Below are 18736 nucleotides of genomic sequence, written 5' to 3' on the forward strand. Positions count from 1 at the left end.
GAAAAAGACCAAGACAGATATAGATAGATGAGTCTGGGAGGTCAGTAGCCTTACTTTTCATAGTATCTTTTTTCATTATTAGAAAAAAAATTACCATGTAAACATAGCATCATTTGAATTTATAAAATATAAGGCTCTGCATTTTATCTTCACCCATTGCAAAAGCAAGCCAAAACAAAACAGAATCCAACTAGTGAAAGTGATGGTCTAGAGCAACTCAATGAAGCTATGGCATTTTCTGTGTAGCCAGGAACACAGGCTTACACCCAAGACACCCATCTCAAAAAGCAGGGTTTAGTAGAGTGTCCCTCTTATTCCTCTTTCAGGGATGCCTCTGTCATCTTACTTACAAGGAAAGCATAAACAGGAGGATCAAAATCCAGATCACCTGAGCAAAAGGAAAAGTAACAAAGCAAAAAGGTCTAGAGGTATGGTTCAAAAGGTAAAGCACCTGCCTAGCAATTACAAGGGCTTGAGTTCAAACCCTACTTCTTTAACAAAATTCTCCATAACAACAATAGGAATATTCATTAAGATAGTTTAAAATTTTCAGCTTATTTAGTTAATACTTTCATGAGTAAGAGAAAACCTTAAACACGTACAATATGGAAAAATAAATCAATGATCTAGAAACGAGGCCGGGACAGCTTTTTGGTTGTGAAAAGTTATTTAACCTAAAGAGCTTCAATTTTATTAGTATTTTGTTTTAAAAAGCTGTCTTTCCAAGGCAGTTTAAACCCTTCATCTTATTCATAAAATTCACCTTTATCTGTCCATCCCAAACAACGTATAGAAATCCAATTCCAAAAGTTACTTATTAAACACAAGAGCTATTAAGCTCTCGGAAAGGCATTATAAACTTGGTCAGCTGAAAGACTGATCTCTCTTAATAAAACACAGAACAGAACACCAACATGGGCAGCCATCATGTGAGTATTCGTTGCCTTTGGGACGAGTTTTAATTTTGCTTAGTCTGTAGGGGAATTTAAACTACAAAATTATGATTGATAGTGCCATAATTTATCCCTTTGATTACTGTTTATTGCTGTGTTTAGCAACAATATGCCAGTTGTTAACTACATCTGAGATATATTTCTTCCAGTTAGCTAAAAGTCTCATAGAAAAGGCTCAGGAGAAGTATTTGAAATAGTAAACTGCATCTTGCAGAAAATAGCACACGGTTAACCTGTATTTGTGAACTGTATAACTAAAGCTGTTAGGTGTGTCAACATTGTATATAACAGAGTTTCTATCAAAGGCAGATTCAAGTGAAAACTGCACTTAGATTAAAAAAAATACCCCTATCAGGCCATATAATTTGCATTGAAGGGTGAAAATATCCCACTATTGTTTCTAAATAATATCAAACATCTAAATATTTGAAAATATCTATAGAATATTTGAATTTTGAATTTTATTGAATATTTCATTGTTGAATATTTTATTGTTCATTAAAAATGTCTCAATTTGTGAATAGCCCATGTATAAATTTGTAATCTCTAAGAACTGACTAAATCATTATTTGGAACCAACTATGTACAAAAGACTTAACAGGTGAATCTTGACTTTTTTACACTGAACTATGTATATCCAAGCTATTCCAATAAAAATTTTAAGGACTTAGGGCTGGGAAGGTGGGCCCAGAGGTATAGTGCTTGCCTCGCATGCATGAAGCCCTGGTTTTGATTCCTCAGCACCACATAAGAAGAAAAAAGCCAAAGTGGTGCTGTAGCTCAAGTGGTGGAGTGCTAGCCTTGAGCTGAAGAGCTGAGAGACAGCGTCCAGGCCCAGAGTTCAGCCCCCATGACCGACAAAAATAAAAAAATAAAATAAATGAATTTTAATGCCTTTAAACCAACTATAGCTTTTCACAGCAAAATGATATGTTCTATGTCTACTAAAAAGAAAAAGAATGAAACTACCTATGAACTATAATTTTATTTAAAAGGCGGTTCCTCTGCTACACTGGAAAACCACACTGAGTTGCTTACAAACTTACAAATATTTTCTTCATGAGGTATTATTTTTGAAATCATTCTTTTATACATAGCATTTCTTTTTTATCTTTTTTTTTCTTTTTTGCCAATTCTGGGGCTTGAACCCAGGGTCTGGGCACTGTCCCTGAGAGTCTTTTGTTCAAGACTAGTGCTCTACAACTTGAGCCACAGTCTCACTTCTGGCTTTTTTTCTCCCTAGTAGTTTATTGGAGATAAGAGTCTCACAGTCTTTCCTGCCCTGAGCCAACTTCAAACCATGATCCTCAGATCTCAGCCTCTCAGTAGCTAGGATTACAGGCATGAGTCATCAGTGCCCAGAATACACAGCATTCATTACTAGAGCAGCCAAAACGATGAGCTTCTCCAAAACAGCTCTACTTTTTTTATTTAAAAAAATTTTTTTGGGTCCATTGGTGAGCCTGAACTCTGGGCCTGGGTGCTGTCCCTTAGCTCTTCAGCTCAAGGCTAGCGCTCTACCACTTGAGCCACAGCACCACTTCCAGCTTTCTTTTTCCTGTTTATGTGGTGCTGAGGAATTGAACCCAGTGCCTCATGCATTCAAGGCAAGTGCTCTACCACTGAGCCACCTTCCCAGCCCCAGCTCTACTTTTGAAATACTTGTAATCAATACAGATCTCTCAGGAGTGAGCGCTGATTGACCAATGTATTGCATTTTCTATCTGGGCTGGCCTTGAACTGTGATTATCAGATCTCAGCCTCCTGAGTTGCTAGGATTACAGATGTGATTCACCACCACTGGGCTAACATTCCTTTAGAATGAAGTGTTTGATGTAATAGACCATTGAACATGTACATGAGGAATGAAAACACTGGAATAAAGTAAATGTCTTACAAAATACTTTCCCAGCAATGTCTTAATATAAAATTTATTAAGTTGTTAATTTCATTTCATTGAGGGCCCAGCGCATGACTCACATTTATAATATCAGCTACTCAGGAAGTGGAGATTGGGAAGGTTGTAGCTTGAGACAGCCTGGGCAAAAAAATTAGTGCTATTCCATCTCCACATATAATAAACAGGTGCGGTGGTGCAAATCGTACTTGTAGCCACACAGGAGGTGGAGACAGGAGGATTGTGGTCTAAAGTCAGCTCTAGACAAAAGCATGAAACACTATATAAAAACAAAGAAAAATGGCTTTGTCCATGGCTCAAGTGGTAGAGCATCTCCTAGCAAGCTCAAGACCCTGAGTTCAAATCCCAGTACCAACAAACAAAAGCTGCTTGAACATGCCAAACTAAAACTACAATGCTACTTTTAAATTTTTATTTTCTTTATTGTTATTGTAAAAGTGACATACAGAGGGTTACAATTACTTAAGTCAGATAAAGAATACATTTCTTTTTGAGCTATGTCACCCTTTCCCTCATTCTCTGACAGTTTTTCCCTCCCATCCCCACCCACAAGTTGTGCAGTTCATTTTCAGTAGTGTTTAGTGAGTATCACTGCTGCATTTGTTCACCCTTTGCTCACCCATTTGCTCACTTCTGTGCCACTTCCTCCTTTCCCAAAGACAGATAAATGAACAAATAAGATGAAAAGAAAATGAAAACAACAACAAATAAATCGCTTCTTATTTCCATTTCCTGGCGTTCATTCCCATAAGTATTATAGAATGCTACTTTTGAATCCACTGCAGAACAAAACAAATGTATAAATTAAATATCAGTAAGATGCAAGTCAATGATAATCAAATGCATTTTACTAGCTTCTTATCATGTGTAATATTATCTCTGTGAATGGGTTTTTATTATACTATTTGAGTTTCAACAAGTCTAAAATAGGATGTGGTATGGCCTTTCAGTCCTAAAAGGTTTGCCTATTTGACCTACTGAGACATTTTTATATATTATACTCCCTGTAATGTTCTCTTGGTTCAAACATTGACCTACTGAGACATTTTTATATATTATACTCCCTTAATGTTCTCTTGGTTCAAACACATGGTTTTTATATGAACTCTCCCTCTGTTCTTTATTCTTTTGCTGCAGCAATAGTGAGATGAAATTTGGCATCTATACAATTATAAATAGAGATATAAAAGCAGGAATAGGAATTGTGAGCTAGCTCTTGGTCATCATTGATGAGCCAGTGTGCTTTATATCAATTTTTAACTTAATATCAGCATTAAGTACCAAGGATATATCCATAGACTAAAGTCCATAGATAACTATTTGATAAATACTATTGTAAAGCTATTAGACAATTGCCCAGAAATACATTTCCCAGGGTATTATGATCTAGAATTCTAAGCAATTCTGAAAACGAATCTTGTGCTTGATGCTTTCTCTATTTCTTGTTTGTGATCATTGATAATTTTTTTGAACTGAAGATCTAGTGTTTGTGGCAGTGGCTGATACCTGTAATCCCATCTATGAATCTACTTAGAACTGCAGTAACTAAGATATTGGATTTTTTTTTTTGGGGGGGGTCCGGTCGTGGGCCTGAACTCTGGGCCTGGGCGCTGTCCCTCAGCTCTTCAGCTCAAGGCTAGCGCTCTACCACTTGAGCCACAGCGCCACTTCCGGCTTTTTTCTTTTTGCTTATGTGGTGCTAAGGAATCAAACCCAGGGCCTCATGCATGTAAGGCAAGCGCTCTACCACTGAGCCACCTTCCCAGCCCCCAGATATTGGATTATTATCCGTTGCTAAATCACACAACATTCAGAGAGTGTGTTTAGTCTATAGGAATGCCCAGTGAAGATCTCAGAAAAATATGTTCTTCAGAAAAATATGCTTAGGTTTAGCTAAATGGATCTTTACTTCTATTTTAGTGTGTGGGTTGTTTTCACAAGAATTAGTGTCTGGAGGGAAATGGAGAATGAGTTTATGTTATGATGGGCAGATGGCTATAGAATATAGGCAAGACAATGGGGAGGAAGCAAGACATAGGGGAGCCATTAAAACCATGGAAATAATCACAAACTCAAAAGAATTAATGAGTCAGGCATAGTGACTCACACCTGTAATCATAGCTACTCAAGAGGTTCAGATCAGGAGGATCACAGTTCAAGGTCAGTCTAGGCCCAAAATTCACAACACCCAATTTCCACCAATAGCTGGACATGGTGGTACATGCCTATTATCCTAGCTATCGCAAGAAGCACAAATAAGAGGATAAATATCCTTGTCAGCAGGGAAAAAGTGAGACCCTTTCTCAAAATTACAAGCTAAAATGGCTGGAGGTGTGTGCAAGTGCCAACCTAGCAAATATAAAGCCATGAGTTCAAAGTCAGATACCAAAAATAAGGAGGGACAAAAAGGAACTAATAATTTTTAGGAAATTATTTGCAAGCTGATACAGAGGCTCTTGAAAGGACTACAGCTTTGCTATCCAACATGTGTTCCTTGGACTAGGAGAAGTAGCCACATTACAAGGACATTTGTTTGTCAGAGATGCAGAATCTCAGACACACTCAGACCTTTGAATCCCATCTGCATTTAACAAAGAGCCTTGAGTCTCCTGCACAGCAAAGCCTTGAAAGCATGGGTCTGGGGAACAAGTTCTCCAACTTGCCTCACCTTGGACTTGCCTGGGGTGTGCTGACAGCTACTGAGGTCTGAGTTCCACCCGCAACGGGTCTGAGTTAATTGGTTTAGTGTCCTGAGCAGCACAATTTGTAGGTTCTCCCTAGGTGATTCTTTGAGGAACACCCAAATGGAGCATACCACTAATCTCATAGACCAGCTCTGCTGACCATGGCTGAGAAGAATGGATGCCATTGTAAGTGTCCATAAATGAAAATCAATTTGTAAAGGCTACAACATATGGCCAGCGATCAGCCATAGTGTTGGTGAACATGCCAATTGCTTGTGCTAATATTTAGTCAACATAAATATTGTCTAAACTGGAAAAACAGTTTGGGACTTGTGGCAAGTAAACACAAGGTAAGTTTACGTAAAGGTGAACTAGAGCACGTGGAAGCTATGTGACAGGTGGGGACAAGGTCCAGATTCTTGAGAAAAGAAGAGAGGCTCTGGAGGCAGATAAATGTGTGGTGGGGAGTCTGGGGGGAAAGGCAAGGATGACATTAATCAAGTTACCTTGTGGCCGGGCACTGGTGGCTCATGCCTGTAATCCTAGCTATTCAGGAGGCTGAGATCTGAGGATCATGGTTCAAAGGCAGCCCAGGCAGGAAAGTCTGTGAGACTCTTATCTCCAATAAACCACTAGAAAACCAGAAGTGGCGCTGTGGCTCAAGTGGTAGACTGCTCGCCTTGAGCTGAAGAGCTGAGGGACAGTGCTCAGGCCCACAGTTCAAGCCTCACGACCGACGCCCCCCCCCAAAAAAAAAGTTATATTGTGATTCTCAAACTCAAAAGAACCACAACAAACCCCAAGCAAAACCAGACGAGACCATGCAATCCACCTTCCATAGCAGGAAATCAAGTTTGGTGGGTAAGAGCAGTGAGGAATGAATGGCATGTTGCTTGTGTACCCGGTACATGGCAATGCCTTCCAGCAATGGAAGACAAAACAGAGGAACATGAAATGGGAGAGTGTTGGGATCCTCTAAGTCGAGATGTCAGTGGAATACTTGCGTGGAAGACCCAGCAAATGACTCCATCTTGAAACTCAAGAGAGAAGTTTGAGCTAGAGGCAATTACAGAAGCATGAACTTTATGTGGTTCTGAAAAATTAGTAGGTTTTGATGACAAGGACTACAGATGGATTTCAAAACAAAGGACATTTCATTATCAGCCCTAACAGGAAATTTGAAAGCACTTTAGTGACATCTTTAAGGACCCAAACTATGTCTGTCTCTCCATCTCATCTGTGGTCCATGTCCCCACCCGCGGGCACATATATCAGTCACCTATCATCAAGAAAAAAAATCCTTCTGGAAAACTCCAGGCAAATCTCCCTTTCTACATCCCTGACCAGAACTGGTCCAAAGATCAACCCTAGACTGGCAAAGGGAAAGAAGATAGAGAGTTATAATTTATCTCTAGGACTGAGACTATTATCTTGTTCCCTCCTCTTCCTGGCTCTCTCCTCTTCTTTCTCTACTTCCTACTTCTCCTTCATCTTTCCTTCCTTCTCTTCCACCTTCTTTCTGTGTTGACTTCATTCTCTCCCACTGAAAATGAACTTCATCTTTGCAATGGCACAGAAGGCAAAAGCACTTGGTTAAAGGGAGTTGGTTAAAGTTTAGGCACTGCACATACTGTCCATTCTCCACTTAGCGACCCAAGAAAACACAGATGTCTCAGTGTCATGGAGCCCCTTATAGATACTGAAACCTGCACATGGTCGACTTCCTTATAGAAGATGTTGTTATATTTGCACATAACATGAATATTCCATCATGTTGCATAAATCATTTCTAGATTGCTTATTATACATAATCTAAATAGTTGTAGTACTGTTTCAGAAATAATGACAAGGCAAATATCTGTGAAAATTTGGGAAATACTTTTGTGCTTTGTGTTTGGTTGAACCTGCAGAAACAGAGCTCAGAAATGTGAAGGACAAACTTATCTTCCTTCTCTCAGTATCTATAGATAAAAAGTCAGAGAGGATTCTAGTTGGTGTGGGTCATGTACCTAATCCTTGGATGAGCTCTGTGATCAAGGGTGACCTTACCTGTTCTTGGGAGTGGGGATTTTTGCCTAAGCATTAGTGATACCTTGTAACTATTCTTTTTATTGACATTACCAGTAGTGCCATGACTAATACTAAAAATTTTTTGGTTACTGAGAGAGAATAAAGACCAGACTAGAGAAGAAAGAAGTAAAACGATTCATCTTTCAGGTGATGGGAGCTTGGATGGTTATAGATTAAATAAGAAGGAAGTAGAACAATTCATCTTTCAGGTGGTAGGGGCTTAGATGGTTAGAGTGAGCATTAAAAGGAAGAGTGAAATGTTAAGAATGAATTTATAAAGAAAAGAATTAAATAGGTTTAGAGCCAATAGGTTTAAGCCAATGCTTAAACACTCTAGGAGAAAGAATGACATTCATTGTTTTGATACTGATTGAGACAGGAATTTGCTCAAAGGAATTTAGCTATTTTACCTTGTTTCCTTCACAGCAAATCAGAACTTGTTTGCACACTGTTGGTTGGATACCAGGATATCCCTCCTTGGTCCCAATAGGTTTTCTTTTCAATCTGCCCATTTACCTTAGACCTTCAAGGATTAAGAGTCTCAATTTTGGGTTCTAGTTGAATTGGCAAAAAAAAAAAAGAACAAACAGCCCTTGGCAATGTAAGAAGGAAATGGATGATTCTTTTCTAATGAGAAATGTGCTTCATTTTTCATAACCCCTAATAGCATGGTTGAAAAATAGCCATCATATCCCAACAAACACCTTACCCTCCAAGCTCACTTTTGTCAATGCAATACAGCAGTAATCGGATATCTGGAAGTTTAATGCTCTTTAGAGGCTTCTAACTCCCAGAACAAGCCATGGACAACCTCAAAGCAGCCATTCCTCTTTCCTCAGACACAAATGTTGTTTCCAGGTAACGGATGTTATTCTGCCCCTAGCAGTAACTCTTAAGTTCTCAAGTCCAACAGAGCACTAAAGGGTCCTCAAATGAATCAACAGAGAGCTGTCAACAGAGCTCTGATGTGAGCGGTGCAGCCCACAGCCATCAGACTACTGACGAAGAAGCAGCAGGTGATGACAGCTTTCTCAGCTTGGTCTGATCTCAGCTCCAACTCTCCCTCCTACTTACCTGATCTTGCTACTCATCTTTCATATTTATCCTCTGAGTTATTTTGCAAATTAAACACACCAAAAAACACCACAAAAGATAGACATGATGGCCCACATCTAATCTTTCCTTTCATGGAACCTTACCAATAGGCTCCTGGAGATGGAGGCTTTGCCTTAGTCAATAGACACAGGCCATTAACCACTGGAAGTGCAGGTCCACTCAATTGCTCCTGGCCATCTTCCCAGTCACTTGTGTTAAGTAAATGACACTTCAATATATAAAGCTCAGAGTACAGCACATTCTAAAAAGTGACCCACCTAGACTGATTTGTATTTTAAAAAAAATGTTAACATGTGCCATATATGCAATGTTGAGTGAATTTAAAAGGTTACTGGTTGATATAAAAGTTCATTCATTTTTCAGAACCTATGGTCAGAATATGTAAATAAGTCATGTGGTCCAAATGGATGTGTTCTTCCCTTCAGCCTTATTTGTCAAAAGGTAGCAATGTTCTACCTGTGTAGAGTGACAGCCAAAGCCTTAATAATCAGGCATGTCACTACAAAAAAAAAAAAAAAAAACCACCAATTCTGTGTGTATGTGTGTGTGTGTGTGTGTGTGTGTGTGTGTGTGTGTGTGTGTGTGTGTTCTGGAGCTTGAACTCAGGGCCTGGATGCTGTCCCTGAGCTTTTTTTTTTTTTTTGGTCAGTCTTGGGGCCTGAACTCTGGGCCTGGGCGCTGTCCCTCAGCAATTTAGCTCAAGGCTAGTGCTCTACCACTTGAGCCACAATACCACTCTGACTTTTTCTGTTTATGTGGTGCTGAGGAATCGAACCCAGGGCCTCATGCATGTGAGGCAAACACTCTACCACTGAGCCACCTTCCCAGCCTTGTCCCTGAGCTTTTTGCTCAAGCCTAGTACTCTACCACTTGAGTCACAGCTTCACTTTTATCCTTCTTTTGTGATTACTTGGAAATAAGTCTCATAATTTTCCTGCTTGAGTTGGTTCCAAACCATGATCCACAGATCTCAGCCTCCTGAGTAGCTAGGCTTACAGGTGTGAGTTACCGGCACTTGGCCCATCTATGTCACTTTAAAACGACAATTTTGCAACAGACAGCTCTGTAACATTGTCAGCAGCCCGCTAAGTGTGCAAAGCTCAGGTTTCCTAAACACTTTCCCAGCTCTCTAATCCACCCCCAAGATTAGTAAACTTCTAATCTAATAAGTGAGAATATCTAAGAGTAGAGAGATCAGCTTTGCTCCTAATCATTATGATCATAGACAGTCCTAGTAAAAACAGAGCCATAACTATGCAGTGAAATATCAAATATATGTTTAAATACATCCAACAGAGTATACTGGGGGAAAACTTCTATTCATTGGATTTACTTTTTGCTCACACAAGCAAGATTTTGATTTAAAAGCAAAAGAAGCAAGACTTTTCATTAGATTGATCGTCCTAAGAAACATGCCCAAGAACCAATTAAGTGAATGAAACCAATATGTCACCCATCCCCCAAGATTGCTGTATAAAATGCAAACGGCCCCTTGACTGTTTCAAACTCCACATCAGTCTCTATTAGCTATGTCTGAGGAAATTCACCAGGACATCTGCATTTTCTAGCTCTGAATTTATGAACTTTAGTAGAATAATACTGTGTATGCTTCCTGCATGGCTTCAAAGTACAAATAAATAACCATTTAGAGGTGAAAGACTATCCTGACAGATAGGAATCTGGGGTTTCCATTAACAAGTACGTGACCCGACAGATGACTAATGGCCAGATCTGTTTCCTTATCCATAAAACAGAAGAATGGTATGCGTTCAATATTTTCCAAACTTCAGGCTGAAGTACAACTTTCATGATTGTTGTCAGATACATGTGTCACTTGTTATACTAGTGGTTTTATTTATAATTACCTTTAAATCCATTCACTTCTAGATAAATCAATTTATTCTTAAAAGAGAAGCTTATATTGCTACCATAAATGGGATGTTAGCATCAGTTAATGAGAAAAAAAAAACAGAATATATTAAATCCTAAACCAGGTGCCAGAGGCTCAGGCCTGTAATCCTAGTTACTCAGGAGCCTGAGATCTAAGGATCATGCTTAGAGTCAGCCACAGTAGAAAAGTCTATGAGACACTTATTTGCAATTAACTATCAAAAAGCAGGAAGTAGAGCTGTGGCTCAAATGGTAGAATGCCAGCCTAAACATAAAAAACATAACAGTGGGGCTGGGAAGGTGGCTCAGTGGTAGAGCACTTGCCTTGCATGCCTGAGGCCCTGGGTTTGATTCCTCAGCACCACATAAGCAAAAAGAAAAAAGCCGGAAGTGGCACTGTGGCTCAAGTGTACGTAGAGCGCTAGCCTTGAGCTGAAGAGCTGAGGGACAGCACCCAGACCCAGAGTTCAGGCCCCACAACCAGACCTCCCCCCCCCCAAAAAAAAAACATAACAGAAACAAGATGAATGGCCCAAAGTTCAAGCATCCATACCAGAACACAAAAAAGAAAGAGAGAGGGAGAGAGAAGGAAGGAAGGAAGGAAGGAAGGAAGGAAGGAAGGAAGGAAGGAAGGAAGGAAGGAAGGAAGGAAGGAAGGAAGGAAGGAAGGAAGGAAGGGAGGGAGGGAGGGAGGGAGGGAGGGAGGGAGGGAGGGAGGAAGGGAGGGAGAAAAGAAGGGAGGGAGGGAGAGAGGGAGAGAGGGAGGGGGAGAGAGAGGGAGGGAGGGGAAAGAAAGAAAGAAAGAAAGAAAGAAGAAAGAAAGAAAGAAAGAAAGAAAGGAAGGAAGGAAGGAAGGAAGGAAGGAAGGAAGGAAGGAAGAAAGAAAGAAAGAAAGAAAGAAAGAAAGAAAGAAAGAAAGAAAGAAAGAAAGAAAGAAAGAAAGAAAGGAAGAAAGAAAGGAAGGAAGGAAGGAAGGAAGGAAGGAAGGAAGGAAGGAAGAAATCTAAAGCCAGTAGTTGTGGTTCACTATTCTAATCTCAGTTATTTAAGGGCAGGAATAGGAGAGTCATAGTTGAAGGCCAGCCAAAGCCAAAAAGATTGCAAGCATGGCTCAAGTTGTAGAGCACTTGCCTAGCAAACACAAAGCCCTGAGTTCAAATGCCAAAACCAATAGTCTTAGTTAATTTCACATTACCAACTGAAGGCTCAGATTTTGTCACCTCTTCTTTGATAGATTTTTTTTAAATCTATATGCATGGAACAAAACAAGGATAGAGAAAAGTTCAATCTTTTGTATAGAAAAGAAAATATAGAAAACTTCATTTACCTCAAGCTTATGAAATAAAACTTTGAGGCATTATGCTCACACAGCCTCTGTGGTAAGTACTTAACTTTATCATCATATGCAAATTGCCATGAACCAAATGTAAATGAGTGGGTTGGCTGTTTACTGATAGAACTTTATTTACAAAAAAAAAATAGATGGACCAATAGCCTTCAGTGCCCCAAATGTTCCATGTTACCTATTTGCAACCCCCTGATTGAATTTCCACTCTAAATTTCTTTTTCTTTTCTTTTTGCCAGTTTTGGGGCTTGAACTCAGAGCCTGGGCTCTGACCCTAAGCTTTTTTGTGCTCAAGGCTAGCACTCTACCACTTGAGTCACGGCATCAACTTCTGCCTTTTTCTGAGTAGTTTATTGGAGATCAGATTTTCACAGACTTTTTGAGCTAGCCTCAAAAAGCAATCCTCAGATCCCAGCCTCCTGAGTAGCTATGTTTACAGGCGTGAGCCATCCATGGTCCGGCTTCTACTTTAAATTTCTACAATGAACTTCTTCTTTTTTTGGTTAGAATCTTAGATAAGGTCTATGATTTCTTACTAATGTAAACAGATACTGCATTTTGAAGTTGACTTCCCTTTCATTGGGATACCAGCAGGTAATATTTGTAATTTTTATCAGACTAATGGCTCTCAACAGTTGCTGGACATTAGACTGAAGAGTGTTTGTAAAAAAAAAACACACATAAAAATCTACCACTCAGATTCTCATTGAATAGACTAAGTTGGGACTCAGTCATCTGTGTATTTTAAGGCATCCAGAATTATTGTCATATGCTACCAGAATTGCAACCCACAGATCTCTATCTCAGCGAGGTCATCGTTGCTGTTGAAGTCCATTTTTCCTCCCCGTGGCATTAATTCTAAGAACCTCGAGCTCTATGTAGTTCAAACTATTCCACATCTAAAAATCTGAGGTCACCTTTTCCCCCATGAGCCCTTTGTCTCCCACCAGATAAGGTCTGACCCAATCTTCCCAGGTAGCCTAGTTAAATGTACTGTTTCTATTTTCCTTCTCTCTGCTTCACCACCCTCAAAGGCCTGACCTCATTCTCACAACAAGACAGCTGCTCTTTCCTTCCATTGTCCCACTACTGCCTCTGCCACTCCTCACTGATACAACCTGGAGCAAGGCTAAGATGCATATTGCATGACATGCAAAGGAAGATTCCTCTTCCAGAAGAAAAGAGGAATACTTCATACTTGCAGAAAAGAGTCTATTCAGTCTCCTATGGTTGAGTTAGGAAGCATAGGGCCTCATTCCTCTCCATTAATACATAAACATTAACCAAGTAAGTGCAATGTGTTAAGCATTGTACTGGGCACTGGGGATGTGACAATAAATGTGATATGATGCTTGTCCCCAAGAAGCATATAGATTCATAAATAAGTATAATAATGTATCCTAAGTGGATCACTCCTAAGTCTGGAGTGGATTATAAACACAAAAGAAAAAGTGGCCTGCTAGAAAATGTTTTCCAGTCAGAGGAAAATAAAAGCCAGTTTATGATGTTTGCCAATTACCATGGTGTAAATACTTCCAAATTACCAGCATGACTTCCCTGACTATTGTAGGCATGCTGTAGTACAGTGGCCCACCATCCTGGTCTACTTAGCACTATCACTGTCTTAACACTGAAAGTCCCAAATCCCAGGAAATCCTTCAGTCCTGGGCAACCAGAGGTCAGGAATGGGAGGAAGTTCTGAGCACATTTTCCTACATAGGTTCATTCTCCACTATCACATGGATTTGATGGTAATCTTTTTTTTTTTAAGATGGAGAGGTGTGAGCTGTCATTCAATCCCAACTTTCTCTTACTCTGAGGAATCAGGAAGCTACAGGAGGGAAGGAAGGGAAGGAAGGAAGGAGGGGAGGAAGGAAGGAAGGAAGAAAGAAAGGAAGAGAGAGAGAGAAAGAGAAGGGGAAGGAAGGAGGGGGAGAGGGAAGGAAAGAGAGAAAGGGAGGGAGGGAAGAAAGAAAGAAAGGAAGGGAAAGGAAGGGAGGGAGGAAGGGAGTGAGGGAGGGAGACAGGCAGCAAACTCAAAAGAGGTAGAACATAGAACAGGGGCTACCAGGAACCACAGGAAAGAGGAATGGAGAGTTGTTCAATTGGTATGCAGTTTCAGTTATGCATGGTGAGTTGGTTCTAGATGTCCTCTGTATAGTATGTGGCCTCTTGGTCACTCTGTTATATACATAAAAGTTTGTCAAGGGAGTGGGTCTCAAGTCAAGTGCTCTCATCACACACATTCAATGGGACACACAAGAAGGTTGTGGAAGTGATCCATTACCTTGATCATGGCGATGGTTTTGTGTGTGACTATATCCACATGCAACAAATTGTACACACTGAACATGTGCAGCTTAATGTATATGAAGTACAACTCAATCAGGTTGTTCACATTTTCTTAAACAGCCATGGAGGGTAAATTTAGCCAGAGTTAGCAACACTGGCTCCAGGAGCCCTCAACTAGCAGTAGCCATGGGAGCTGCTAACACTGAGAAGAAGCAGGCCTGTTCAAGGCCCAGCCTTCCTCTCCTTCCTTTTGCCTTGCTTAAGAGGCCTAGGCCATTGTCTGCTATGAATCCTGGTCCTTGCCAATCGTCTCCTCTCCACCTCTTCATTTCTCGCCAGCCCAGATAACAGCTCTCCATAGATGAGTTCACAGCCAGCCCCTCTGCCCTTTTTTCCCAGCCACTTCTTGGACCTTGTTGGCTCCAAGCCTGGGCACCAGATCACCACTTTCAAATATTTACTAAGTAAATCAGTATATTTACCAAGCAATCCAAAGTTTTATGAAGGACTTCACTGGAACTATTAAATAGCCCAAGTGCCACTCCCCTGAGATTCTGATCAGACTCCAGCTTTACAAATGTCTCTTCACATTCTCATGTCACCCTACGTGCTGTCAACTGAGTACTTACTGCCAGCCTGCACTGCCCTCCTGTATCCCCAGCACGACCACACCTAAGCATCACACAACACCAAGAGCAGGTGCACGTCCACCAGAAAGATGACGCAAAGAAGGCTCAAAGCAGGCCAGCTTGCCAAGGCTGTGCACACAATATTGACCTGTCACCTCTCCCAGCACGTCTTTCCCTCAGCTCCACCTCTCCCTTCTCATGGTTTGTATGATCTGTCCTCGTCTTTCAAGTACCAGCACTGATGTCACGTTCTCCATGGAAAGTCCTTTCTCTTCTCATCTCTTTGCCCCCAAAGTGCTAATTGTGTGCAATTGCTCTATATCTATTTACTTGCTTACTTTCCTAGAGGATCAGGACTGGCCTTGATGGCTCATTGTAGTCCCCCTCACTTGGGAGATGGCTACCGACTCCACAGAGTTTCATAGAGTTTTGGTGTCTGTTTGGTGGAAGGAAGGAAGACAGGGAGAAAGGGAGGAGGGGGGAGAAAGGGGAAAGACATTGAGGAAAACAAGAGAGAAAAGGAAAGGCCATGAGAGGGAAGAGTGGTTAAGAGTAGAGTTTAATTTGTCTACCATGTGTGTGTATGTATATCTGTAATATACATGTGTATGTGGAATATATGTGTATATTGAATATATATAAGTATATGGAATATACATATATATATGTACATTTGTATGTGTGTGTATATGTGAGTACTGAAGCTTGAATTCAGGGCCTGAGCACTGTCCCTTAGCTTTTTCATTTAAAGCTAGTGTCTCTCTACCACTTAAACTACAGCTCCATTTCTGGTGTGTGGTAGTTAATTAGAGATCGGAATCTCACCAATTTTCCTGCCCCCACTGGCTTCAAATTACAATCCTCAGATCTCAGCCTCCTGCACAGCTAGGATTACAGGCATGAGCCACCAGTGCCTGACTGACTCGCCATATATTTTTTTTAGTTCATTCACATGCCTCTTGTGAAGGAGTATATTCTCATTTTCCAATCTCAGTGCTATCCAAATAGAAAATCAGGACCCAAGGACTGGCAAGTCTGAGTGTACTTCAGCATGTGTGAATTTCATGCTGTGCCCTGGATAATCTTGGTAATCACATCACAGATGGAGCAACCAGTTTGCTATCTCCTTCACAAAGACCCTCCCCAGAACCTGTTGTCACCCTGAAGATCTTACTAGAATGTTCCCTCTCCATTTCCAGGTTCTGACTTCCTCCATCTGGGAATCTGGCTGGGACAGAGGCCTTTCACGGGGGTGTCTGCTTTGGCTCTGGCCCCTGGCTAAGGTCTCAGGGACTCACCAAGAGGCCACTTCACTCCTGTAGTGGTCACTGTGCTGTAGCAGGGCTTCCCAAGGTTCTTTCTTCCTCTAGGGGATCCCAGCATCTCTGTGTATTTTCTCTGCCTCCTCCTGTGAGAACAGTGGTTCATTCACTTCCTTGTTTAAAAACATGTATGATATGTGAGCCGACCAGAAGGAAGAAGCCTGGAAAGGAAAGCCCCCAGCTTGCCCAGCTCTAGGCAGTACCTCCATTCTCATGGACCCCACTGCTGACACTTGCCCCCATCCCTGCTGGAATGAGAGCTCACATAGCTCATTGTGACCCTCTCCTCCCATGAGTGTGAATTCTCCCGCTTGTCAAGTGAGACTGTTGTTAGGACTCTATCCCAGCTCTAGAATGCCACAGCAAGGATTTTTAACCACTGTACTTCCTTGTGTGAAATGGATGTCGGGCCCTTTGGACCCACGCTGTCGATGAAGCTGGGAAAATTAAATGCCATTTGCAAAATGGAAATTTCTCCAGCAGGAAAGGGTTTTGAAATAGTCCCTCAAATGTATTGTTTCTCTACCCTCCACAAATATTTACATCTGTTTAAGCATATGCTCTTCCTGGCTTTGTTTCAAGCTTTGCATAAATGACTTTATTTAAATTTTCCTAGAGCCTTCTGAGTAGGCATTGTTATTATCCCCACAGCACAGAAGGTTGAATAGCTTACGCAAGGCCATGCAGCTAAAGCTGAGATCCAAACCTAGCTTGACTGGGAAGCATTTATTCTGTATTCAGTGACTATTTATTATAAATTTTGATACTGTTTGGGGCATTGTGAGATATAGATGTGTATATACTAAATATATATCATATATAAATTTTGAAAGCTATCTACATAGCTTCAGTGGTGAAGGTGTAGCTCAAGCAGTAGAGCACTTGCTTGGAAAGCTCAAAGCTCTGAATTTAAACCATAGTAGCCCCTCAAAAAATAAGCTCATTTAGAAAAATAGCTTCAAAATGGTTTAAATATGTAAAATGGAAAGCCCCTCCATATATATATATATATATATATATATATATGTATATATATATATGTATATATATATATGTATAGGTACATATATGTATAATGTATACATATGTGTATTTATATATCTTCATATATGTGTATATATCTTCTAAACTTGAGTGGAAATCTGTGTATTTAAAATCTACATAAACAACATTTTATGAAATTTGGGGGATGACATTTTGTAAATAACAGTTTGTAAATCTTGTAACTCTCATTAGGCAACAAGAAGCTAAGTGATATCCCAAGAATCAGAGAAAGCCTAAGGTGGTGCAGCTTCCTATAAACCCATCAATGGGAGTATTCTCTCACATAGACTTTCAACCTTTGCAAAGCAAACATTGTCTCCCTTCCACAGATGAGGACACCATAGCTTATAGATGAATAGTCCCAGTTCATATGCTGCCAAGGAGCAGAAGTGCATTCAAAGCAGGGGTTCCCTTGGGCTCAAAGACCAGACTTTCATAACTACTACCGTTGGTGCCCAATCTCCAGGTCCAGACTTTCATAACTACTACTGTTGGTGCCCAATCTCCAGGGCCATCTTTGTTTCCTGAATGTCACTTTGAGCACTACTTACACAAAACGAATCAAGGTGTGTTGTTCAGCCTCCCCAGAGCCTGGAGGCTGAAAGCAAGTGGAGTCTCTAGATAGTCACTCAGTGCCTCCCCAGCATTCCTGAGCCCATGCAGGAGTCCCCTACCACCAACTCTGCATCTAATTAGCATCTGCTTCACGTGCAAGTTCTGCTCCTTAGCTTCAGGTTTCTAAAGCACAGTTTCCTGATTGGTAAACAGGCCTGAGGCCCAAAGCTAGCTGTCCTTCTAGGAACAATCAACCAGGCGCCTGGACTGCTGGGTCCCCACTTAGACCAGAAAAGGCAGACTCTTCCCAGCATCTAGGTAGGAGCCACAGGACACCCCTGCATCAGAAATGTGAGTAGCAGGTGAATATAGACAATTGTAGATACAATCCCAGTGGCCCAGATGAAAAAGCTTCCAGAGTCTGCCTGTCTGTCTGTCTGTCTGTCTCTCTTTCTCTCTCTCTCTCTCTCTCTCTCTCATTTCTCATCAGCATCCCTGTTATCATTACCCCCTGATTCCTTTGCTCTGAAATCAGAGACTGCTTTTGCTTCTTAAGTGCATTAGGAAGTCAACTACTATGGTTAATGGTAGCTCCTACAAAAAGCCAGGGCGCTATTTACGTTACTTGTCAGGCAAAAAAAAAATTATCAAGAATTAAGTCCCAAGGTCCTATCCATGCCAGGACGCTCCCCGTGAGTTCCCCAGATAACAGAGTGATTTGATCCATATTACACTCATCTCCTCAGCTTTTGACCTTGGATAAGCAAACTGCCCAAGTTCCAAAGGCCTTTTCCCCATTCTCCCAGCCTGTAACACTGTAATATTTGTGTCATGCAATGATCTGCCAGAGTCAGAAAGTCCTGGTTCTGGGCCTGACTCCCTTCATGGCCTGGTTCATCTCCACAAAGCCTCTGCAAG

At 41.0% G+C, this 18736-nt stretch overlaps 1 protein-coding gene across 1 annotated transcript in view; it reads left to right on the forward strand.

The window, feature by feature from the left end:
• The first annotated feature begins 913 nt into the window (after positions 1–913).
• Positions 914–18736, forward strand: part of Anxa13 (annexin A13) — a 48840-nt gene continuing 31017 nt past the window's right edge. The window contains exon 1 of the mRNA XM_042673114.1: positions 914–929. Within this exon, the coding sequence (XP_042529048.1) occupies positions 915–929 (15 nt within the window). The 5' untranslated portion in view covers position 914. The remainder of the gene's footprint in view (positions 930–18736) is intronic.

The sequence above is a fragment of the Dipodomys spectabilis genome, unplaced genomic scaffold (assembly GCF_019054845.1).
Source record: "Dipodomys spectabilis isolate Male_0828 unplaced genomic scaffold, ASM1905484v1 ptg000783l, whole genome shotgun sequence".
Lineage (NCBI taxonomy): Eukaryota > Metazoa > Chordata > Mammalia > Rodentia > Heteromyidae > Dipodomys > Dipodomys spectabilis.